Genomic DNA, 25,457 nt, shown 5'->3' with positions numbered 1-25,457 from the left:
ACGGTACCTTTGACGCAGCTTCTGCGCAAGAAACAGCCATTTGTGTGGGGGCGGGAAGCTCACGAGGCGTTTCTACAACTAAAGTCTAGTTTTCAATCGGACAACATACTAACCCATCCTGATGTTGACAGACCGTTCGTGGTAGAAGCGGACGCTTCTAGCTACGCGTTGGGGGCTGTATTGTCTCAGAAGGATTCCTCAGGGACCTTGCGTCCCTGTGGATTTTACTCGCGGCAACTAACACCCTTCGAGCAGAACTATACCATATGGGAGAAGGAGTTGTTGGCGATTAAGGTGGCGTTTGAGGTGTGGCGGCACTGGCTTGAAGGGGCACGGCACCAGATCGTGGTCAGATCTGATCACAAGAACTTAGAGCACTTGCAAACAGCAAAGAAGTTAAACCAGCGTCAAATCCGCTGGGCTTTGTTTTTCTCCAGGTTTAACTTCAAGGTGCAGTTCGTGGAGGGGAAGGCAAACTTGCGGGCCGATGCTTTATCCCGCAAGCCGGAATTTAAGACCAATGAGCAGGTAGTATGTCAGACCATCTTGCCTACTGCCTCTCTGTGTGTTGTAGATAATGAGCTTGGGTTACATGACCAGATCCTTGAGGCTCAGAAGGATGATGTGTGGACTCAGGAGCAACTGATGCTGCTCTCTGCAGGTAACCGTACCATACTGCCGCATCTCCAGGATCAAGACGGGGTATTGGTGCGTAGGGGGCAGGTTTACGTACCAGTAGGGACCCTCAGGTTGGAGGTGATTAGAGCCCACCATGACGAACCCATGGCTGGGCACTTTGGCAGGTTCAAGACCGTACAGCTTATCACCAGGAGCTACTGGTGGCCAAAGATGCGGCAAGACATTCTGCGCTTTTGTGACAGCTGCGCCGTTTGTCAGCAGAGTAAGACGCCTGTTGGGCGCCCTAGAGGGTTGTTATCGTCTTTACCTGTTCCGGAGAGGCCATGGCAAATCATTTCCATGGATTTTATTTCAGATTTGCCTAAGTCTGGGGGTTATACTTGTATTTGGGTGGTGGTGGATTTATTTAGTAAACTGGCTCATTTTATTCCTTGTTCAACCATTCCGGCGGCCCCTACGTTGGCCTTACTATTTACAAAGCACATCTATCGTTTGCACGGAGCACCCGAGGTGATTATTTCAGATAGGGCTCCGCAATTTGTGTCACGCTTTTGGAAACACTTCCATGAGTGTTTGGGGACTAAGTTAAACGTGTCTTCAGCTTTCCATCCGCAAACGGATGGACAGTCGGAACGGGTTAATGGGCTCTTAGAGCAGTATCTGCGTTGTTTTTGTTTAGATCAACCCACGGCTTGGGTAAAGTGGTTACCGGTGGCGGAATTTGCTTACAACAATGCGGTGCACACGTCTAGTCAGCATACGCCATTTGAGCTAACTTATGGTTTTCACCCACGGGGAGGTGTGGCGCCGTCGACCAATGTGGTCTCTTCGGACCCTGTGTACCGCTCTTCGGAAATGGCTGCATTGCATGATGTTGCCCGTCGCTTACTGTTGGAAGCTAAGGCAACGCAGAAGACTCAGGCTGACCGCCACAGGCAGGCAGGGGAGGAGTTGGAAGAAGGGGATTTGGTGTGGTTATCTTCCAAACATATTAAACAGGCTGGGGGAAAGTTTGCGCCTCGGTATTTGGGTCCCTTTCCTATCGTTAAAAAGATTTCTTCTGTTGCGTTTCGTTTGCGTTTACCGTCTAGTTTAAAGGTCCATCCAGTCTTTCATCGTTCGCTGTTGAAACTTGATACCTCTAGTCGTCGTGGTGCTATAGCGGAGGGTATCACTGCCACTTCTCCGCCATCGGGGGAGGAGGCCTTTGTGAGAGGGGATAGTGTTATGATTGAGCCTCATGGCTCTGTTACTGACAGACGTGGGCGTAAGACTCCTCGAGAGTCAGATACTCTCGAGGAGCGAGAGAGAAAAAGACTGCGAGACATATTTGCAGCACCATCTGACGAGGAGTCTTTCAAAGGGTTTACGGAGAGAATGGAGGAGGGGCTGGTTAGCTCAGAGGAGGATGAGATGGATTGGACTCGGGTAAGGGAGGAAGTGGGTGCCACTGGCCATGATGGGACAGAAGATGAATGGGGACCTTCAGGATTAGACCCATGGTTTAGCTGGAGGGATGGGACGGGATCCACAGCTGGAGATGCTGTTGGGCGTAGTCAGAGGTGTTCCAGCTCTGACGAGGAAAGTGATGAGGAAACGCCCGGGTTAAGGAGGACAGCTGACAGTGATGAAGATTTGTAACTGGCATAAAATGGGGCTTGAGAGCAATTGCAAATTGCGTTGGGCAAGGTAATCTGGGCAAACGCTTGGGATCCGTGTGTGTGTGGGACGCTTCCCTGAAGACTTGTGTGCTTTCCTGTGCTGTGACGTAAGTTGATTGGAATCCAGGGTCAGACGGCGGGAGGGATTGTGTGGGCATTTGTTTGTGCAAACCTGTGCTTACTCTTATTAGCTTGACCCTCCGTCGTCTTCTTGACGGACGCCATCTCCTGCTTTGAGAACTCGGACTGAACTGACCACGGCTTGTCTTCCCCCCTTCTTGGACTTGGAAAAACTACAAACGTCTGCTTCTGGCTTTGATCTACGGAACGGAACTGGTCTACTCAACTGCTACAATCCTTGGCTGTTTTACTCGTGTTGGAGATCCTGTCTGCTGTGTGTGTGGGGGAGCGACGCAAGTTACTCTAAGCACAGTGTTGGCAGCAGAGAGGAATCTGCTGCCAATTAGTTGCATTCTTTGTATCTTTTGTTCCTTGGCTTTCGTTTCGTTTATACCCAGGCTGAAGCAAGCAGTTTGTTTTTACCCGGATTAAACTCCGGTTTAATCCGGTTTATCTTTTGAACATTTATTTTTGCCCCTTTTTGCTCCTAAAGGCAAAAACTGCCTGGCCCTTGTGTTTTACGGGCATTTTTGAGTTCTGTAATCTAATAAACTCTGTTACTTTGAATCTTGTGGCGTTCTGTCTTTGACACATAGCCTTTCCCGCTTCTTAGTGCAATATGTACTCTGTTTTACTCTATTACATAGCAAAGGAAACTCATAGAAATATCCATGGATGGTGCTCTGAAACTGCAATTCAAGGAATTTCTGGCCTCTCTTGGAAGTAGATTTTCTGAACCTATGGAAGAATATTGCAAATGCACTGATGCCTTTGTGCAAAAAAATTCTCTGCTCCATTTGTCTTAAAAATAAGTATATAAATCATTTGAAAATGTAGAGAAAGGAATCAGAATGCAGGTTTCTGCTCTTAAGCTCGATATAACAAGACTTATAAATAAAATTCAACCTCGACCCTCTCATTTATTTGTTTAACTTAAGTAAAATTAGGTCATGGTTTGGTATGCAGATATGATGATGGCATTGAATAGAATCATTCCAATAAAATATTATAAATGGAGTGTATACATTTAATTATTTCTCCGATAAATAACTTTTAATAAATTGGGCACACTTCTAGGTTTTTAAAATCTAGAATTGAGTCTTGGTGATCCACTGCAGCAAAAGATCTTTAAAGAGGATTTGTGGTGAAGAAAAGATTAAGAACCGCTCAGCTAGAGAATTAAATATTATCTGTGCTTATCTATTAAATCAGCTACTATTGTTTATGAATAGGTGGATTGGGAAAGAAACATAATGCAGGCCTAGGGATTAACTGCTGTGTTCAAGCACTGAAGGAGGATGCAAACCCACAGGTAAATGAGTGCATTAGCAATATTCCTTGGGATTTTCAAAGCAATTAAGAGTGTTTGAAGTTCTGAAAACAAGGAATCAAACAATTCCATTCTGTTGAGCAGATGGATTATACAACCCTTATGTCGAACTGCAAAATGTTAAGAATTACAACCAGACATATTTTGATCTGGACACTTTCTTGACATTATTTACAACCACAGATTTTACAATCCCATATTCTCTTGGGAACACGTTGTTTAATGCAAGATGAGTGAGCACCGAGTGAATGCTCTGATCGGAAAAAGGTACATGATGAAGCATCCTCAAATTGAAGTTTTAAAAAATTCTGTATTCTCCTTGGGAGGAAAATCCTTCCCCAACCATAAAATAATTACACTATACCAATCATGTTCATCAGTCATGGTAGCTGGGATTGATGGGATATATTGTCCAAATCTTTTGAAGAACATCAGGTTGGGAATAGGTAAATACCAGTATGTTCATCCTTATAAATTTTGCATATTGTTTCGTGCAGCTCACACAAGCTAGAAAAGCAGCTTAAAATCAGCTACTTGAGAGAGCGAGAATATCTGTGTGACATCCATGACTCATTGGGAACATCATGCCAGATACTCCAGAAATCTGACAGTATATTTTTGGTTATTATCCAAATTGCAATGCTGATTCAACACTCCAAAGGGGAACTCGACAGGGAATCATGAGAGATGCCTCAAAAACAAAACAAATATTTTTTACTGGTGTCCGAGTTGTACGGAACCACTTCAAAACACAAAACCGAAATATCATGCATGTACCATTTCAATATGAAACTGAAATATCAAGGCAAGGAGGGAGGGACTTTCATAACTGATCAGCACATCATAGCAGCTGCACTGAAATTTGACAAGCTATACTTAATAGTCAACCAAGTTGCAGTGACCAGTTTCAAATTCCTATTTGTTTATTTAAAAAGCAAAAAAAAAAAGCCTCTGTTGGTCCTAAATTCACTCAGGTTCAACAAAATATGGAAGAAATGCCTCTCTGCAGGCAAACAAGTTTTGCAAACCCTTTTTAAGCACCTGGGAGGATGGCTGGGGGTCAGCAAAAATGACCCCAAGGGGCTACATGCTGCTTAACCAACTCGTGTCCTAAAGTGCCCAGTAAATGTTGGTTAAACTTTCACTTTAACATTACATTTTTAAAGGTTTGTGCATTATTTTGTATACAGAGAAAGCCTGAATCACAGTCTCCTGGGAGGAAAACCCCTGAAACCACAGCTTTAGACCATTCTCCCTTAAGAGACTATATATTAATCAACCAGACTTGGGTTTCCTCACTTCCAAGTTGCCAGCTGACGGCTCATTTTCTCCAGACAAAATCATTAGTAAAAGGAAATTGTTCTCATAGGAAATGAGAGCTTTTAGCACAAGGTCATACTAAAGGCATTTTGAAGGCGTGTTTATATGGCAAGAAAGAAATCTGCTTCTCCCATTATGCCTCAATTTTGAGATCTATAGTAGAAGCCCTTTCCAACTGCACTGCCACTCTACAAGGCACATGCGGTGAGGGATGAAAGAGAAGGCTTTCTTGGTGGTTGCTTTGCATGGAAGTCTAGGCTGGTTCCTTCCCTGTTGCAATTCCACTAGCAAGAAAAAATCATTCTTATTCAAATAGGTTTTTGGAAATTAACTGGCCACCAAGGACGGGGCTTGCAATAGTTGAACACTGTACTTATATACTGGTATGTTTTTTAAATTGCTTTTAATTCATTTATGTTTTAATATTAAAAAAAATATCAGTTTGCTAGAATCTGCCAGGGTGTATTCTGCAGGCATGGACTTTGTGACTTCAGATCACATGGTACCTCCACATCAAGATAAGTTGCAGTTGATGGGAATACCTAGATGCACAGCCATCCCCCCACTTTTATGAGTGTTAAGAATGTAGTTCCCCCATGAATGTTGGGGGGGATATCTTTAGGACACTGGTTCTCAACCTGTGGGTCCCCAGGTGTTTTGGCCTATAACTCCCAGAAATCCCAACCAGTTTACCAGCTGTTATGATTTCTGGGAGTTGAAAGCCAAAAGATCTGGGGACCCACAGGTTGAGAACCACTGCTCTAGGAGGAAGATTGGGGAGCTATTCCTGGGGTTCCTGGGAGAGCTATTTGCAGTGATCCCAGAGGGAAGAGGAGCCAGCCCCATGCACCACTTCACTTGCCCTGAAGATCCCAGCTCCTTTTCTTCTTCTTGTGTACTGTTTCTGTTTCACCAAGGCAAAACAATATACGCAACACAGATGCCTCACAATCAAACCCTTCGCTCAATTCCTGAGGATGGAGCCCACATGTGGATGTTCACATAGCAGCCCCAACTTTGGGAGGTGACGGCAGATTATACAAGCTCACAATAAATCAAAACTTGTGAAACTTGCAAAAGTTTGACTGTATTGCTGGGTAAGTTTGCATTTTGTCTTTCAACAGGCTTTGGCAACAACAAACATGATTCTATGCACACTTACTGAGAAGTAAGTACCACTGTATTCAGTGCAATGTATTTCAATTCTCCGTCTATTTAAATGCTACATATTGAAAGTCTCTATACCTCCTGCTTCTCTCTTTAACAATTGCCTTGGGAAGATAAAAACATTAAAATCTTCATTTATTAGCAATGATAGGAGCTCAAAGAAGGTGCATGCTTTTTATTTCTTTACAGTAAAGCCATTTTTATTAGTTCCTGTCACAAAAAGCAGTTTATTGGCTTACCATCCATTGTCCACAGAGGAGAGCTATCCTATGTAACTAAGCAAAATAATTTAGTTGCTCTTTTTGTCAGCTTTAATGCCTTCACCTAAAATCAACAGGAACTCCAACCTGACCAGAAAAGTACAATCCCTATAATCATTCCTACTTGATAAATTGCTTTTGAAATTTGATTTGGTTGTGCCCTTCCTATGCAAAAAGTGATACAGATAAGCATGCCGACATGACAGAATAATGTTGACAGGGTGGAATAATTAGGATCTGTGCATGTTCCATGACATAGGAGAGAAAGGCAGGCCAAGAAGGGGTGTCCAGGGGTGAGCCAAGAAGAAATCTTACAAAATACATCTATGAGAAGTTGGTATGCCCTGCCAGCTCTCTGACACAATTCTCACCAATTTCAAACTACTTTGCATAGAAGACAACTCTGGTGGATTTTGCCCCAAGCATGCTGAAGAAGGGCATTAAACATGACTAGGAACTTAAAATAACTAAACAAAAAATAAATTACAGCAAGAAAATGTTTAGGTAATCAAAAACTCATCATCACAGCCTAATAACCAGGAAGAAAAGTGCAGCTCAAACTTTAACTAGTAAAAGTAGTATTTCTGGTTAATATGCTGTCGAAGGTTTTCATGGCCAGAATTTTTGGGTTGCTGTGAGTTTTCCAGGCTATATGGCCATGTTCCAGAAGCATTATCTCCTGACATTTCACCCACATCTATGGCAGGCATCCTCAGCTGTTTTGAAGTCTCAAAACCTCTGAGGATGCCTGTCATAGATGTGGATGAAACATCAGGAGAGGATGCTTCTGGAACATAGCCATACAGCCCGAAAAACTCACAGCAACCCACTATTTTTGGTTAATTGTTTTGTTTTATCTGCGATTGCACTTGAGCCGCCAGTGGTGAAGTAGGTTAAACCGCTAAGCTGCTGAACTTGATGACCGAAAGTTTGACGGTTCGAATTTGGGGAGTGGGGTGAGCTCCTGCTGCTAGCTCCAGCTTCTGCCAACCTAGCAATTCGAAAACATGCAAATGTGAGTAGATCTATAGGTACCACTCCGGCAGGAAGGTAATGACGCTCCATGCAGTCATGCCAGCCACATGACCTTGGAGGTGTCTACGGACAATGCCAGCTCTTCAGCTTCAACCCCAGAGTTGGACATGACTAGACTTAATGTCAGGGGAAAACCTTTATCTTTACCTATGATTGCATTAAAAAAAAAACACTGAGCAGAAGTGCATAAAAACTTTAACAGCAGAGTCCAAATATCTGTAAGGGAAATTTAAGACTAACAGAGAAGATGGAGAAATCTTATTTTAAACCTATCTTATCATCTGTGGGATATTAAATATGGTCAGCATGCATCAGGAGACCTGGGAGATTATGCCAACATGTATTCTGATTAAAGACACAACTCACCAGGTACACCTTATTAAAATGAATGTGCAGCAGAAGTATTTTGTGGACTGCGCTGAAGGCCCACATACACACAGAGATATAGTCAGGCTTCTCCCTTGTGATATGAAAATAAAACCACTTTCAAAATGACCATCTAAAAACAGTGTTCAGTCTTGTGCAAGGCAGCTTGTTGGGGGGGAAAGCTATAGTCAGCTTTCTGAATGTGAATACTGTTTGTTAGTTCAAATGCAGCAGAGCTCTGAGGGTGGGGGAATAGGAGGAGAATGGGATAATGGGAATGAAAAGCCCTGAGTGGTGTCACCCTGGAACCGAAGACAGAAAAAAATGCAATTGATATGAACTCCTGTGAAATCTAAATGCACAGTTCCTTGAATGGGAGGGACAGACACAGAGCCCTTTCTCCTAGATAGAAACAATTCTCTTCTGTACCAAGATGGTAAGTAGTTCCATATATTGTATATTAGCATTGGCAGAGTAATCCAAAAAAATACAACCATCTCCTTCCAAAAGAAATATGCAAGAAATTGATCCTTCGTAGCAGAGGCATTAGAAACAAACTGCAGTAATTCCATGTGTTCCTAATTTGAGCAAATATCTACCTCCATTGTACAGTTTGAGGATCCCTCCATTTGATCAGAAGTGTTTCGCGGGGTTTTCAGACTCTGGAATACTTGCATATACATAATGGCATATATCAGTGATAGGATACGTCACCACAGACATCAGAAGAGCTGCAAGACCAAGAACAAGCCATGAGAGTAAAGACAAAGATCAATCCAGAGGAAAAGTGTTGTTCAAGGGAACAACAGTCTGCATGGGGAAGCTGATGAAGAAACACAACCTACAGACCCACTAAGAAAATCCAAGAAATGCTACGTTCAGCAAAAGACAAGAGGGATCCTCTCACCTCTGCAGGAGTCTACAGCATACCTTGCAGCTGTGGGTAAGTCTACATAGGGATCACCAAACGCAGCATCATTGTCCAAACACGAATCAAGGAACATGAAAGGTACTGCAGACTAATTCAACCAGAGAAGTCAGCCATAACAGAGTACTTGATGAACCAACCTGGACACAACATATTCCCGTATTTTTCGCTTTATAAGACGCACCTGATGATAAGACGCACCTAGTTTTCAGAGGAGGAAAATGGGGAAAAATAATTTGAACTAAAAGATGACCTAGAACATTTTAATAAAATAACATAACAGTAAGGGAGAATTGGGCGATCTGAGCTGTGCGCGTGCGCACAGCTCAGATCACCCAATTCTCCCTTAGTTCCTTGACGCAGATCGCCCGTGCGCACGCGCGGACGGCACAGATCGCCCCATTCTCCCTTCCTAGATGCAGACTGCGTTTATAAGACGCACAGACTTTTCCCCTCTATTTGGGGGGGGGGGGGGAAGTGCGTCTTATAAAGCGAAAAATACGGTATTTGAGAACTCAGAAATGCTGGACCACTCTAACAACCACCATGTCAGATTACACAGAGAAGCCATTGAAATCCACAAGCATGTGGACAATTTCAACAGAAAGGAGGAAACCATGAAAATGAACAAAATCTGTCTACCAGTATTAAAACACTCTAAAATCAGGACAGTAAATAAAGAACACAGAAAACAGGAATTCCAAACATGAAAAAAAACCAATGCCCGCTAACACCTCCCAACAAAGGATTCCCCAAAGCAGTAAGCAGCCAGATTTTGAAGTTGAAAGGCTATTCAATGCTAATCAAAGTGGCCAATTGCAACATTCACACCTGCCTCAAACAGACAAGAGTTCTTTCTCCCATCCTGAAGACTTCACAGATATATAAACCCCACTTGCCTAGTTTCCAAAATACCTCACAACCTCTGAGGATGCCTGCCATAGATGCAGGTAAAATATCAGGAAAGAATGCTTCTGGAACATGGCCATAAAGCCTGGAAAACTCACAGCAACACATTATATACATGACTTGAAGATGATTCTATCAATATTTTAACCATTTTTTCATAAACCACCAGAAGGCAAAGATGTCACTATCCCAACCACTCATGCAGACATTTTTATATTTTGGAATATTTCAGAATTCCAGATAAGGTATGCTCAACCTGTACAAATCTTTCCCTGCCTCCTAACATAAGACTATATTTTTTAGCAATGGGTCTAATACTAGATACTGAATGTGTCCTCGGTACTGGTGCAGTACGCACAAAAATGCAAAGGCAATATAGGTTTGGTACACAAGGCTTCTGGCTAGGATATCCATATAAAACTTGCAAAAGCTCTCTGTCTGCTCAAAGCTGCTGCAGCTTCTCTTACTTATGATTATTAATCAAATATACAATGATTTTCAAAGTCTACGAACCAATTGCATGGAACTGGTTTTCAATGATGAAATGAAAGGTAAAACACTGGAAAGAAAGGTGAAAGAAAGAGAAGAGTAAGCTTCATGAAAGATTTTGGATTGAACAGCAGGGAGTCGACTAGACAGTTCCAACTCTGTTAAGGCTGGATATGTCAAATAACAGCAGAGAGCACAGGAAAATTAAGAGCAGAAATAGGTATTTTAAGCAGCCATCTGGCAATCTTGCTTCAGGCTCAAGACTAGTACCGAACTGTGTAAAGCAATCTGAGTTGAGAGGCTTTTATTGATTGCCTACCTCTTAGGACTGACCACCTTCCTGACTAATAGAAATCTCCAATACTGTTTCTTGGACAACCAAAAGCTGCCCTGCTTTCTTATCAGGGAACAAGGGGCACCTCTGTTTGTTAAAGTAAGTTTGTTAAACTAAGAAACAGAAGTAATTTAAGGCTTGGGGTACCCCAGCCGGATGTTATTCAACTCAGCTCCCATCACCTTTGATGATCTGCCATGTGGACTGAAGATAACAAGAATTGCAACTCAATAGCATTTGCGGCTCTGAGGTTGGGGAAAGGTTAAAGGACATTTTAAAGTCAAGACATTATATCCACAAGCCTTGTATTTAAATTCAAACCCTAATATCCTGACTAAACAGAACAAACTGCAGCTTTCCAGATGTTACGATATCACAACTCCAATCATCTCTAGTAATGATGCCAAATGATGAGGGAAGCAGGAGTTGTGGTTCAGCACCTGGAGGGCCACATAAAATGACATGGAGGGCCATATTTGGCTCGTGGGCCTTGAGTTTGACTCATGTGAATTAGAGGGAAGCAAGTTGAGAAATACTGATGTATAGCATGGTGGGAGCCAGTGTAGTGACTTCAATTCTAGACTAGGACTCCAAGACAGCAGGGTTCAAACCCCCACTCAGAGGTGGAAATCCACTACACCAGTGGTTCTCAACCTGTGGGTCCCCAGATGTTTTGGTATTCAACTCTCAGACATCCTAACAGCTGGTAAACCGGCTGGGACTTCTGGGAGTTGTAGGCCAAAACACCTGGCGACCCACAGATTGAGAACCACTGCACTAGATGATTATGGACACGTCTTCCTCTCTCAGCTTCAGAGGATCTTGCCAAGAAATCCCTATAACAGGGTGATCACAAGTTGGAAACGGGTTGAAGGCACACAAGAACAGCAGAAGCATCATGACAGAAAGCAGAAGATGACAACAGAGCGGATGAGAGATGCTTCCTCCAACATGCAGTTTATCAAGACTGTAACCAAGATGGGCTAATGGTCACATTGCCATTACAATAAGGACATTATATGTCTATCTACAACAGTCAGCAGTGGACAATGACTCCATTTCCAGGATTCACAGCCAATTTACTCTGTGAACTGAGGAAGTTAATCACCTGGCAAGAGTTCCTTCCTGCTAGAACCACAGACCTATCATAGCTTCAGCACATCAGCATTTGTTCACCTGTTCTCACAGCTGTGGCCTTCACAAACTAGCAGTGTAATGTGACAATAAGGTCCAAGTTCTGCAATTATTATATAACCTTCATCGAGCACAAAGGGGAAATCATAAATCATTGCCACAGAATGCTACCTAGCCCTCACCGCAATCAAATTATCTAGCAAAGGGGGAAATGACAATTATGGTTTGGATCTAAGGTCAGATTACTTTATCTGGAAAATATGGTCAATGTAAGCTGGGAGCACAGTCTTGTCACTGAACAATACACAGTATGCAACAGTGATATCAATTCCTTTCTTACTGGTCCTGAAGTTATTTTATCCCAATGAACCCACACACAAATTTTCAAAGGAATTAAGAAAATAATCCATACTTTTAAAGAGCATCTGAATACAATTAGCATAGAGAAATCATACATCTAAATCGGTCCAGTCCCTGACATTTTGTTGTTGAAGCAAAATTCCATCTTCCCACCCAAGTCAAGGTACAGGGGGCTTATTTTTGGCCCATTGGGGGGAAAACAATAAGTCGTAAGTACCATAAAAATACAATGACAGCAAGTTAATAACTGACATGTTTGTGATAATCAAAATGTACTGCTCAACTTGGCTGCCTCATTCTTTCTAATCACAAAGCTTGTGTGTGTGTGTGTGTGTGTGTATGTAGTGAGCAAGAGACAGACTACAGTAAGCCATCCATATTTGCTGGGGTTAGGAACACAACACCCTCGTGAAAGGGAAAAATTATGAATTTTAAAATGCTGCTTTTCAACAGAGAAAACACCTCTCTAGGATTCTCTAGGCCAGTGGTTCTCAACCTATGGGTCCCCAGTGTTTTGGCCTACAACTTCCAGAAATCCCAGCCAGTTTACCAGCTGTTAGGATTTCTGGGAGTTGAGGACCAAAAAAATCTGAGGACTCACAAGTTGAGAACCACTGATCTAAACATCTCGGGAACCACTGGTTGAGAACCACTGCTCTAGGTTCTCCAGCACAACTTTATGATCAACTTCTGCCAGATGTTCCCTCTAGGAATCTCCAGGTCCTGTAGCATGATTCTGTGGTTAATTTCGGGCAAATGTTTATCGTAGTTGCATTAGAGGATCTAAAGCACTGGTTCTCAACCTTGTTTTGGCCTTCGACTCCCAGCCAGTTTACCAGCTATTAAGATTTCTGGGAGTTGAGGACCAAAAAATCTGAGGACACACAAGTTGAGAACTACTGATCTAAAGATTATTAGAGATGGCATTTTAATCAAATTCACAAATAATCAAATCTGCAAAACTTGAACCCACAAAGGTAGAACCCACCAAAATGCATAAAACACATAATGCAAGCTTTCAAAGCCCTCTGACTTGGAAAGTTTGCATGATGTGTTTGTGCACTTTGGTTGGGCCAAAAAAGAAAACTCCAATTAAAATGTATTTAAATAAACATTTTTAACATTTCAGCGTCAGTTCAATTAGAAACAAAAAATGTAAACCATAAAAACACAAGAAAGACATAGTTAAACAAAAGAGAGAGAGAGAAAGACCCGACCTCATGAAAAACACTTTCTGTCACATAAATTAGAAACCAAAGGTCTGCTTGAATTAAAAAAAAAAAGGATTTGCCTGCCAGCAAAAGGAAAGGAGAGCCAGGTCCAACATTCCTATAAGAGAGAATTTCACAATATCTCAGAAAATGTCCTCACGAAATGTGCTTATAATGGAAGTGGAACCGAGAGAAGGTTTCTTCCAAAGATCTTAATCCAGGGAGGTTCACAATGGGAAATACAGTCTTTCAGATAATGTGGACCAAAGTAGTATTAATTAGGCTTTAAAGTAATAAACAGCACTTGGTTTATTTTTAATCATATCAGAGTGGCTAAGTACACCAATAGCTTTGGAAAAGCAGTAAACATGCTGCAACTACCAAGAAATTTAGAGAAAATCCCAATGAATCAATACAACTTGTAACATCCCATACTGCCATTTGTTCCATGGGCCTATTCTAGTTGATACTGACAAGTGGATTTAGGCCTAGTTTGATATATATTAGTAAATGAAGGACTTATTAGTCATGGTTATCTTTATTTCTATTATTAATATGAATAAGCCTGCTCTATGAATGTCAGAAGAATATGGATTTGTTTCTTCCAGCTCTCAAAGGATCTTTAAGGTAAAGGTAAAGGTTTTCCCCTGACATTACGTCTAGTCGTGTCCGACTCTAGGGTTGGTGCTCATCTCCATTTCTAGCCCGAAGAGCTGCGTTGTTCACAGACACCTACAAGGTCATGTGGCCGGCATGACCGCATGGAGCGCCGTTACTTTCTCACTGGAGTGGTATCTATTGATCTACTCACATTTGCATATTTTTGAACTGCTAGATCGACAGAAGCTGGGGCTAACAGCAGGAACTCACTCTACCAGATTCAAACTGCCCACCTTTCGGTCAGCTAGCTCAGCAGCTCAGCAGTTTAACCCGCTACGCCACCAGTGATTCCTCAAAGGATCTTTACTCCTAAGAAATATCCCAACATAAAAAGAATGGAAAAATGTCCATTTAGCTGTCTTTATAGCCTCACTTTACAGTAACCTTGCCCAGAGCAAAATGCAAACTCTCCACAAAAAAAGCAGAATAAATTTTAGTCTTTGCCTGTAAATCCATGAACTAATTCCGCTTAAGGAGAAGCTCTGTTACATCCATCCTTCCAAAACTAACAATCAAGCAAAAAGCAATGCTCGGCCCTTTAATTTAAAATGAATGTTCACTGGAAGGAAAGTCACAACTGATTCCAAATTCAAGCTGGTTTTTCCATGAAGAGCCCCCTCTCTTAGCTTCTTTTAACTCGGCAAGGGAGCTTAATGCAGAGTGGCAGAATTCTGCATACAAGCCTCCCTATCTACAGTAACATGCAAGAGGACAGAAACAAACACCAAAAATGCTGTTCCTGATTATTTGGAAACTGCAAAGAGGTTTCAGGAATGCAAGAACAATGTGCTAACAGACACCAGATCCATAAATTTCTGAATCAGAAATGCACAAGGGAAACTTCGCAGGGAAAACAAAGAACTCTGGTCTGGTATTAATTTGCTACCCTGTCCATTCTTCAACTTCCCTGTTCTTTCCCCGATGACTCTCCAAGACCTGGCAAATGCAACTACATATATATTTTCTTCTATGCAGCCTACATCTTTATGAGCAACAGGGATTCCACATTAAATAATCATTTTGGTATTGCTATTCCTTTATTCAGATGCACAGCGCATGCACTCAAGCAACAAACGAAAGCAGTAAAGGGTCAATAACTCTCTTAGTATCAGAAGGCATCTTCAATCATACTTCCTTTTACTGCTTCCTATATGAATGAAAGCTGCGGTTGAAGTTGGTGAAGAGCTTTGGCTCGCAGAGAAATCGCTGTATAAAGATCATCACAAGCGGAGCTGCCTTACGAGGTAGCCTTCTAACTACTGGTTTTCTGTGGTTCAAGTTTAAGCGAATTTTAAGTAATTTGTGCCAGTGATATTTCAAGATATAAGCGTCTCTATAGTCGCATGTTACAAATATGAAGCTCTTTGTGGAGGTGGAATGGGGCATTTTGAATAATGTGGCAGGAAATAAAACCATTTTCACAGCTCCATACATTATATAACTCTTAATATGCACCTATAGTACATTAGAATTGGCTCTCCATATCCATGGATTCTAACTCTGAGCCGTGGCAGTTAAAGTGTTTTTGTGTGTGTGTGTGTGTGTGTCAGGAGCAACTTGGGAAACTGCAAGTCGCTTCTGGTGTGAGAGAATTGGCGGTCTGCAAGGACGTTGCCCAGGGGACACCCGGATGTTTGATGTTTTACCATCCTTATGCGTACCTTACCAAAATATGTGTATGTGTGTATGTGGAAGAGGTGTCCACTTAGGGTTCTTTAATTTGCATGACCCCGTCCACTGCCTCTCCCTTAACCCTTTCCTACTCTTTCCTATGGCACATAGTTAACAGAGGAATTGATTAGTAACTGAAGTCCCTCTGGGGAGATGAAGCAGAAGTTTATTATTGTTTTGGGATTTGGGGAGAATTCACCATGATTTACAGGAGTTGTACTTGACCTATATCCAGAGAGCACTGTTAAACCAACCAATGATGGGTCTGGACCACACCTGCCACAGATGATGGGACTTGCAGTACCTTCACTGATACTGTGACCTCCACCGACAATGTTCCGGGACCAAACTTGGCACAGAGAACCCCTGACCAACTCAACATACTGCAAGGGGGGGGGGGGGTACGTGGGAATGGACCTTGATTTTGGGACTTGTAGTTCACCTGCATCCAGAAAGCACTGAATCCAGCCGATGGCAGATCTGGACCAAACTTGGCACCCAACATGGCCAATTGCGAATACTGGCAGGGCATGGAGGTGATTGCCCTGGGAATTGCAATTCACCCTTATCCAGACAGCACTGAACCTAGTCGAAGACAGATCTGGACCAAATTTAAGTGATATTACCTAACATCCCAAAATAAACAATGCCTTCTTCTAATAACCCGGGCACTGCCGGGTCCCCAAGCTACTAATAAACAATAATAAACTTCTGCTTCATCTCCCCAGAGGGACTCAGGGCAGATTCCGAACATAAAAGGCAGACATTCAATGCCTGAACATAATAACAATATACCCATAATAACAAAAATTGACAACCCAACATATAAAAACAAATTATGACTTAACAACTAAAATTAAATGAAAAATGCAACCTGTTATATCAGACATGAAAGCAAACATCAAACAGAACCATCAATTTCCCAGTTCCTTGCGGGTAATTAATACCTCCCATTATTCCATAGCATTGAGCCACGGCAGCTAAACTGTATTAATTTTACAGTGTAGATGCACCCTTAGTACCATGTCTTCTACATGCAATTCAGCAGGCTTAAAAGCTGTTGTATAATTCCACCCTACATGGAAGGTTCCCACATACTGAGCTAAAGAAAATATACTGCCCTGCTTAGCAAATAAATCACTTTGAAAACCCATGTCCTGTAAAGAGTTCATCTACCACACAGCGGAAAATTTAGCACACAATCAACATGCCATAAAACAGAGGGTTGGCTGGGTTTTATTAGCAGCAGAGTTATATGGGATATGGGTTCTCTCATCGGGAATTGACAATGAAAGATGTGATCTCGCAAAATTAGTGCTTCGTTGCAAGAATCAAGGAAGGAAGATATCAGAGTTCAAATGATTACACTATGTGTGGTTTCCTGCCAACTCCACAAGCAACACGCCTGGCAATGCTCTACGACTTATGGAGCAGCTTATGACATCAGGGCAACATTATGGATAATGACATCATAGCAGAATAGAAATCATTACACCAAATCGGGAAACAATAATTCGACAGTGCTTGAAGCCAAATAGGATCATGAGAAAATAGTATTTTTAAGGTTGGAGAATGCTCAGCCAGTTCTTACTACAATAAGTCTCCTAATTAATGGAGCAGAATGTGTTTTTAAACTGCTTTTAATTTAGTTGTTTATCCATAATATAATTCTGTTTGACCTTGTTTCAGTAATCTACTTTTAAAAATTAATTTTTGTTGCAAATTGGCCTGACTTCCGTGGTGCACCTACACTGTAGAATTAATGCAGTTTTACACCACTTTAAATGTCATAGCACAATGCTATAACTGCATGCAGTTACCATTTTAGAATAAAAATACAATACGAAAGTATTGCATCTATACTGGGGAATTAATGCATTTTGACATCACTTTAACTGTCAAGATTCAATGCTGCGGAATCATGGGAATTTAGATTTTCTAAGGTCTGTAGCCTTCTCTGCCAGAGTATGGGTGCTTCATCAAACTACAAATCCCAGAATTCTATAGCATTGAAACATTAAGGATAAAGTGGTATCGAAATGCATTAATTCTACAGTGTAGATGTACTCCAGATTTTAGGAGAGGAGGGACTTTTTAAAATAAGTACGCTCATATGACAGTTGTCCTCAGCTAAAAGTTAAGAAGGCCTTCATTTGTTTTACCCAGAAGCAGGGAACCTCAGAGGTTGTTGACTTGCCATTCCCATCAGCCCTAGAGAGCATAGCCAATGGGATGCATGCTAGGATTTGCAGGTAAACATCCGGATGACTGCATAACATACATCTTAGCTGCGCAAAACCAGTTGTTAACTGGATCACACGTAAGCCTGAATGGTGGGAAAATGTCACTTACATATAAAGCTCTATAAATCTGCCACCAACTTGAACCTGAATGTTACTGTTGGTGATTTTTCTCTTGTACTGTCACTCCACATTTATGAACAGCCATAAAAAAGAAACTTAAGTAAAAGGCCAGTGTCCATCAAAATCCTCTTTAATGAAAATATCTTGGATGTTGTAATCTACTTATTCTTAAAAGGATGCAAGAATTAGAGGATTAAACATTCAGCTTTCTGCATTATAGGCTTTCAAACAATTGCGTAAGGAAAATAAATTGTCTTCTTGCACCAGGCAATTTATCTTCCATCTCTAGCCAGGGAATTTCCAATCCTTCCGACTGAAGGAGAGATACCCTGCACTGTGGCTGTCTGAGAGACAAAGATTAATTTCCTCTCAGGCTGCTTAATAAACACCAAGGCTCAAGATACTCTGCCTATAGCAAAGGTATCAATATCAGAGGTAGAGAAATAATAAATCAGATTAACAACAAAATTAAATAGCAAGGTCTTAATAATTAACAGGATTTTCTTTTTTCAAAACTTAGGGTGCTATTTCAACTGGGAAAAAAGCCATTCATTTCCATAATTGCATTTTGGGGGAGTCTCCCCTCTACCCTGCCTTGTTATAATAGTACTTCTAAGTTTAATAAATCCATGTTCGTTTTATGAATTTATTAGCCGGTCACACGTCACACTCACAATTTTCCTTTCATTCTACATGAACCCTGACCACTCTGTGGTTTTGGCAAGAGGTCAAACCAAGGGTACATCTACAGTGTAGAATTAATGCAATTTGACACCACTTTAACTGCCTTGGCCCAATGCTATGGGATCCTGGAAGTTGTAGTTTGGCAAGACACTAGCACCTCTTTGCCAAAGAATGACAAAGGCCTTGCAAGACTACAATGCACTGAGCCATGGCAACTAAAGTCATGTCAAGCTACATTAATTCTACAATGCAGATGCATCCCAAGTTGACACCGGATTACATTGCACATATTCATATAGAAATCACATTTTCAGAACTGCTCCTTTACTTTGAAAAGGTGCAAAACAAATGCTAAACAAATCAAGTACATAAAAATGACAAGATTCCCCATCACTAACATATCTGAACTATTCTGATGTTAAAGCATAAGAATTAATGTGTCCAAAATCATTTCTTGGTTTTTTTCCTTTTTCTATCATCTAGTGACAAAAGATTCCAAGAAGTATTCAAGTCACTTTATGAAATGATTTAAGTTGCAATTCTATGCACACTCATTTGTGGAAATATATTAAACATCAGAGTAGACATCTATAGGACTGAAATATTATATTAATTATATTAAATGTTATATACACAACATCAGCCAACATCTCTATGCTACTTATAGGAAAATATACCCAATGCTTCCAAACAACCCTAAGAACGTAGGTAATTTCCCAGGTAGCAATCCATATGGAAATTTGAATATCTGCAAATTTCATAAGGAGCATGTCTGTAAAAACAAAAAGAACAACACATGCATGCCAGGATGTCCTGCAAAGACTGAGAACAAGACTAACATTGGTGAATGCTTAGATGAAATGGGCAAGAGCAATTCAATGCTTCTCACAGAGAGAAAAATTTTATGCTGTTCATCTCTCAAATGTATGAAGAAGTTTCGAGTCCCCATTTGTTTCCTTACAAACACATACTAAAAGTCATCTCCCTCTTTGCATTGTTCTCTCTATTAGAAGAGGAATTACCATGTCAGTTGAAAACTCCACAAAATTCTTGGAGTCACCATGGATCCATCTACACCACTGGTTCTCAACCTGGGATCCCCAGGTGTTTTTGGCCTTCAACTCCCAGAAATCCTAACATCTGGTAAACTGGCTGGGAGTTCTCGGAGTTGTAGGCCAAAAACATCTGGGGACCACAGGTTGAAAACCACTGATTTACACTCAGCCCCACGGTTGTCTTCAAAGGGGCGTTGAGTCCATGGACTGAGAATCCGTAGATACAGAGGGCCAAGTTTAATTTTTGTCAAACAGGTTGGTGCTCTTTAGTTTTTACCCAGTTTGGTCCCCAAATGTTATTGAACAACAACTCCCAGAACTTTTAAGTATCTGCCATGCAAACTGGGGATAATGAAAACTGTAACCCAATGGTACTTGTGGTTCTCATGTTGGGGAAAGGTTAAAGGACATTTTTATGTCAGACATATCCACAAGTATCTAAATCCTAACCCCATGTTCCTGAGTAAACAGAACAAACTGCAGCCTTTCAGATGTTAGTGTATCCCAACTCCTATAATCTCTAATCATGATGTCTAATAAGGAGGAACACAGGAGTTGTGGTCCAGCATCTAGAACAGTGGTTCCCAACCTGTGGGCCACGGCCAAAATAAAGTCGAGACATGTGGGGAAAATCTACATTATTAAATATGGTTTTCTGTGGGTAAGCAGATGGCAAATACTGGATAGCATATGTTCTGTATCGGAAACTAGAGCTAATGTGGTCTTTCCAATACACTTTTCTGAATCAGCACCCCAAATAATCAAACCAAAAACTGATTCGTAACCCTTTTGGTACTAATGTTGTAGAGTGATCCCCAGTCAAGAAAAGGTTGGGCACCACTGATTTAGAAGGACACATAAAATGAAATGCCACATTTGGCCCAAGGGCCTTGGGTTTGACACATCTCATCTACACTGTAGAATTAATGCAGTTTGACACCACTTTCACTTCCATGGCTCAATGCTATGCAATCTTGGAAGTCATAATTTGGAGAAAAACTGGCACTCTGGCAGAGAAAATGAAAGGCCTTGTGAAACTACAACTCCCATAGTTCTATAACATTGAGTCACAAGCAGCTAAAGTAACGCCCAACCTATTAATTCTACAATATAGATCAGGCATGGGCAAACTTGGCCCCTCCAGGTGTTTTGGACTACAACTCCCACAATTCCTAACAGCCGGTAGAACCCCAAGAATTCTGTGGGGTTTCCTAGTAACATGGTGACTCCTACCCTGTTTCCCTGAAAATAAGACATCCCCAGAAAATAAGACCTAGTAGAGGTTTTGCTGAATTGCTAAATATAAAGCCTCCCCCGAAAGTAAGACCTAGTTTTTGTTTGGAAGCATGCAGGATCAGTAAATGTACATACCATAGATTGTTGTACATGGAAATAAAGGTAGTAACAAGAAATAATAATAATATAATAACTTTATTCTTGTATCCCACCTCCATCTCCCAGAAGAGATTCAGGGCAGCTTACACAGGGACAAGCCCAACAATAACATAAATTTAAATACAAACAGAAATTTAAAACAGTAATTTAAAAACAGTATAGCAATAAAATATAATATAGAAATTCTTGAAAGGATTCACAGTTTGGTTATGCTGGTTTGTTTTGACAATTGCTGTACAGTAGATAATAAATTTTCATTTTTTAAAAATGCAACCATTAATGTGAATTCTTTGTAGAAAAATAAGACACCCCCTGAAAATAAGACCTAGCACATCTTTGGGAGAAAAAATTAATATAAGACACTGTCTTATTTTCGGGGAAACAGGGTATCATAGGGAGTATCAACAGACAACTTGAGGACACATATACACATACAAGAAGGAAAGTACGTATACATATGGTAGTATATTATATTAGCATAAAAATACAACATTATAACTTGGATTTCCATTGGTTTTTTTTTAATTTTGTTTATCAGACTGTCAATAAGAAATTCTGCTCTTCTGTGATGAATACAATACTTCTCTTGGTAACACCATGCCAATATGTGGGTTGGAGAGGAAATGTTGGGGGATTCCTGTCCCTTAATAGCCAAAAACTTATGCAAGAAGTAAAAAATAGCAGGATACAATTCCAACTTCACGAGGATCTAGTTACTGCCGAACCCATTACATTGTGCATATACTGAAGCAACATCCCTCTTCTGCCCTTTAATATCCCAGGATAAAACAAAAGGGATTCTTCTTGTTCCCTTTCATCAGCTGTCAGAAAATGTGCTTTTACTGTTTGGCTCAAGTCAAAGCGCTACCGAGCAGGATAAGCTTGTGGGACTTGTTTGCACGACTATTAGGCCCAGAAAAATTGAGGAAAAGCCTCCTTCTCAGGACAGGACACCCCAAAAAAACACCATAGGGCACAACACTGAAATGCCACAAGAGAAAACTGTATGTGTTTATTTATTAACAAGCCACAACATATTTTCTAGAGGGAGAAGACCAAAGGAAAGGTCACAAAAGTCACAGGAGTTTGGGGCAATTGGATGTTTTTTTCGTTCCCATCTACTTACTCCAGGATATGAAACTAGAGAAACGTTTGGTTGCTCCAGGCATCAAAACACCTACACACTGTACGTACCTCTGAGTGCATCACTGCTCAGCCAAACTCCAAATCTGCCACTGAGGCAGGCCTTATCGTCAATGAAAGGGAAGAGGCCACACTGCACATGCCCAGAGACCCTCTCTCCCTGGTTTCAGGAGTACAACCCAGGACCCAAATTCCCTTATGTATTGTTGATGGCAGGATTTCCCTTCTCCCCAGGCCGAAGATTAAAGGGAAGTCACATAAGACATGTTTTGCATCTTCCTGATTTTCACTGTGCACAGATTCCTCTCCTTGCTGTCTTTATGCTTCCCTTCCTGGCTTTAAAGGGGAGGTCACACAAGGTACACTGCACATGCCCAGAGGCCCTCTCTCTCCCTACTGGGAGTTTCATCAGAGAGACAACAACCCTGGGCTCAAATTGCTATCCTCATTGTTTTTTTCTCCACAGCAAGGGGGGGGGAGCTTCTCCCTGTATCTAATACTGGAAGGCACTCTGCACATGCCCAGAGACCCTCCCTCCTAGTGTTTTCCCCAGAATGGTAAAACACTAGGCTCATTTAATGCAGGGTGTGGAGGATTTCCCTTTTATGCACACTGAGCTCCTTCTCCCTTTATCTAAGGTTAAGGAGGGGTGTCACACAGAGCACTCTGCACATGCCCAGAGACACTCTTATCATGGTTTTCACAGGCACTCACAACCCAGGGCTGAAGCTACCTTCCTTCTTTTGAGGATGTCCCTCCTCTGGATACTGTGGGGCCTTTCCCCTTTATCTGAGACCAAGGGGCACTCTGCACACGCACAGAGGCCCTCCCTCCCTAGTTTTCCCAGAAAGGTAAAACATTAAGTGCATTTTATGCAGGACATGGAGGATTTCCTTTGTTGTGTATTTTGGGGTCCTTCTCCCATTATATAAGGTTAGAATAGAGGGTAGAATCACACAAAGCACTCTGCACATGCCTAGAGGCTCTCTCCACTTAGTTTTCACATATAAGCTCAAATTCCCTTGTGCTGGAGGTTGCAGGGCATGGAGGATTTCCCTTTTATGCATATTGGGGTCCTTCTCCCTTTATCTATGGTTAAGGAGGGATGCCACACAGAGCACTCTTACCCTGTTTTTTTTCTGAGAAGCTCAATTTCCCTTGTGCTTTTAATGGAACATTTTCCTCCGCTGTATACTGGAGGGCCTTTCAACCACACCAAGGGACACTCTGAACATGCTCAGAGGCGTTATCCCTCTAGCTTTCGCAAAGAAGCGCAACCCAGGGCTGAAGCTACCTCCCTTGCTTAAAAGATTTCCTTCCTCTGCATATCGAACCACACCAAAGGGCACTCTGCACATGCCCAGAGGCATTATCCCTCTACCTTTCACAGAGAAGCACAACCCAGGGCTAAAGCTACCTTCCTTGCTTAGAGGGCTTCCTTCCTATGGATATCGCGGGGCCTTTCTCCTTTATCTGAGACCAAAGGGTACTCTACACATGCCCAGAGGTATTATCCCTCTAGCTTTCACAAAGATGCACAACCCAGGGCTGAAGCTCCCTTCCTTGCTTAGAGGACTTCCCTCCTCTGTATATCAGGCGGTCTTTCGACCACACCATAGGACACTCTGCACATGCCCAGAAGCGTGATCCCTCTAGTTTTCGCAGAGAAGCACAACCCAGGCTGGAGCTACCTTCCTTGCTTAGAGGATTTCCTTCCTCTGCATATTGGGGGGCCTTTTGCCCATATCTAAGACCAAGGAGCACTCTACATATGCCCAGAGGCGTTATCTCTTGAGCTTTCGCGGAGAAGCTACCTCCCTTACTCGTCATCTTAATACTGCGGGGCCTTTCCCCTTTAGCTGAGGCCAAGGGGCACTCTGCACATGCCCAGAAGCATTATCCTTCTACCTTTGGCAAAGAAGCACAACTCAGGACTGAAACTACCTTCCTTGCTTAGAAGACTTCCTTCCTCTGGATATTGAGGGACCTTTTCCCTTTATCTGAGACCCAAGGGCACTCTGCACATGCCCAGAAGAGTTATCCCTCTACCTTTCGCAAAGAAGCACAACCCTGGGCTGAAGCTACCTCCCTTGTTTAAAAGATTTCCTTCCTCTGCATATCGAATCACACCAAAGGGTTGTCTGCACATGCCCAGAGGCGTTATCTCTTTAGCTTTCACAGAGAAGCTACCTCCCTTGCTTAGAGGATGTTCCTCCTCTTGATACCGCGGGGTCTTTCCCCTTTATCTGAGACCAAGGGGCACTCTGCACATGCCCAGAAGCCTGCTACCTTTCGCAGAGAAGCACAACCCTGGGCTACCTGAAGCTTACCTAGAGGACTTCCCTCCTCTGCATATTGGGAGGCCTTTTGCCCACACCAAGGGGCACTCTGCACATGCCCAGAAGCATTATCCCTCTACCTTTCGCTGAGAAGCACAACCCAGGGCTTGAACTACCTTCCTTGTTTAGAGGACTTCCCTCTTCTGCATATTGGGGGGGGCCTTTTGCCCATATCTAAGACCAAGGAGCACTCTACATATGCCCAGAGGCGTTATCTCTTGAGCTTTCGCGGAGAAGCTACCTCCCTTACTCGTCATCTTGATACTGCGGGGCCTTTCCCCTTTATCTGAGGCCAAGGGGCACTCTGCACATGCCCAGAAGCATTGTCCCTCTACCTTTCGCTGAGAAGCACAACCCAGGGCTTGGGCTACCTTCCTTGTTTAGAGGACTTCCCTCCTCTGCATATGGGGAGGCCTTTTGCCCACACCAAGGCGCACTCTGCACATGCCCAGAGGCCGGCCCTCCCTCCCTGGCTCACCGTCGATGTTCTCCCGGTCGCTGATGTGCTGGAGGTTGCAGCCGGTGTCTTCGCGGCTGAGCTCGGAGCCCGCGGCGCCGTCCGCCCGGTAGGACTCGAGCCGGGCGTGGGCATTCCTCCGCAGCTTGGGGCTGGACGAGACGCAGCACGAGGCCGTGTTGCCCATGGCCGGAGCGGGGAGAGAGGAGGCGGAGGCGGCGGAGGAGCGAGCTCAGCCCCGGCGGAGGGGAGCCATGGGCCGCCGCGGGAGGGAGGCAAGAAGCGGGCGAGGAGGGCGGCGGAGGCGGAGGCGGCGGCGGCTTCTCCGCCCGCGGGAGAGGGCTCATGCTCTCATGCTACTCCTTCGGAGGGCGGCGCCGCTGCAGCTCCATCGCTGCCTCCCCTTCGGTTCCTTCTTCCTTCTCCT

At 42.6% G+C, this 25,457-nt stretch overlaps 1 protein-coding gene across 1 annotated transcript in view; it reads right to left on the bottom strand.

Annotated features, from left to right (window-relative positions):
* ccny (cyclin Y) overlaps window positions 1-25,217 on the bottom strand; it is a 107,779-nt gene extending 82,562 nt beyond the window's left edge. The window contains exon 1 of the mRNA XM_008112326.3: window positions 25,052-25,217. Coding sequence (XP_008110533.3) covers window positions 25,052-25,217 — 166 coding nt within the window. The remainder of the gene's footprint in view (window positions 1-25,051) is intronic.
* Window positions 25,218-25,457: the final 240 nt, after the last annotated feature.

The sequence above is a fragment of the Anolis carolinensis genome, chromosome 6 (genome assembly GCF_035594765.1).
Source record: "Anolis carolinensis isolate JA03-04 chromosome 6, rAnoCar3.1.pri, whole genome shotgun sequence".
NCBI classification, from domain to species: domain Eukaryota; kingdom Metazoa; phylum Chordata; class Lepidosauria; order Squamata; family Dactyloidae; genus Anolis; species Anolis carolinensis.
Note: the sequence above shows the minus strand (reverse complement) of the source record. Positions and strands in the feature narration are given on the sequence as shown.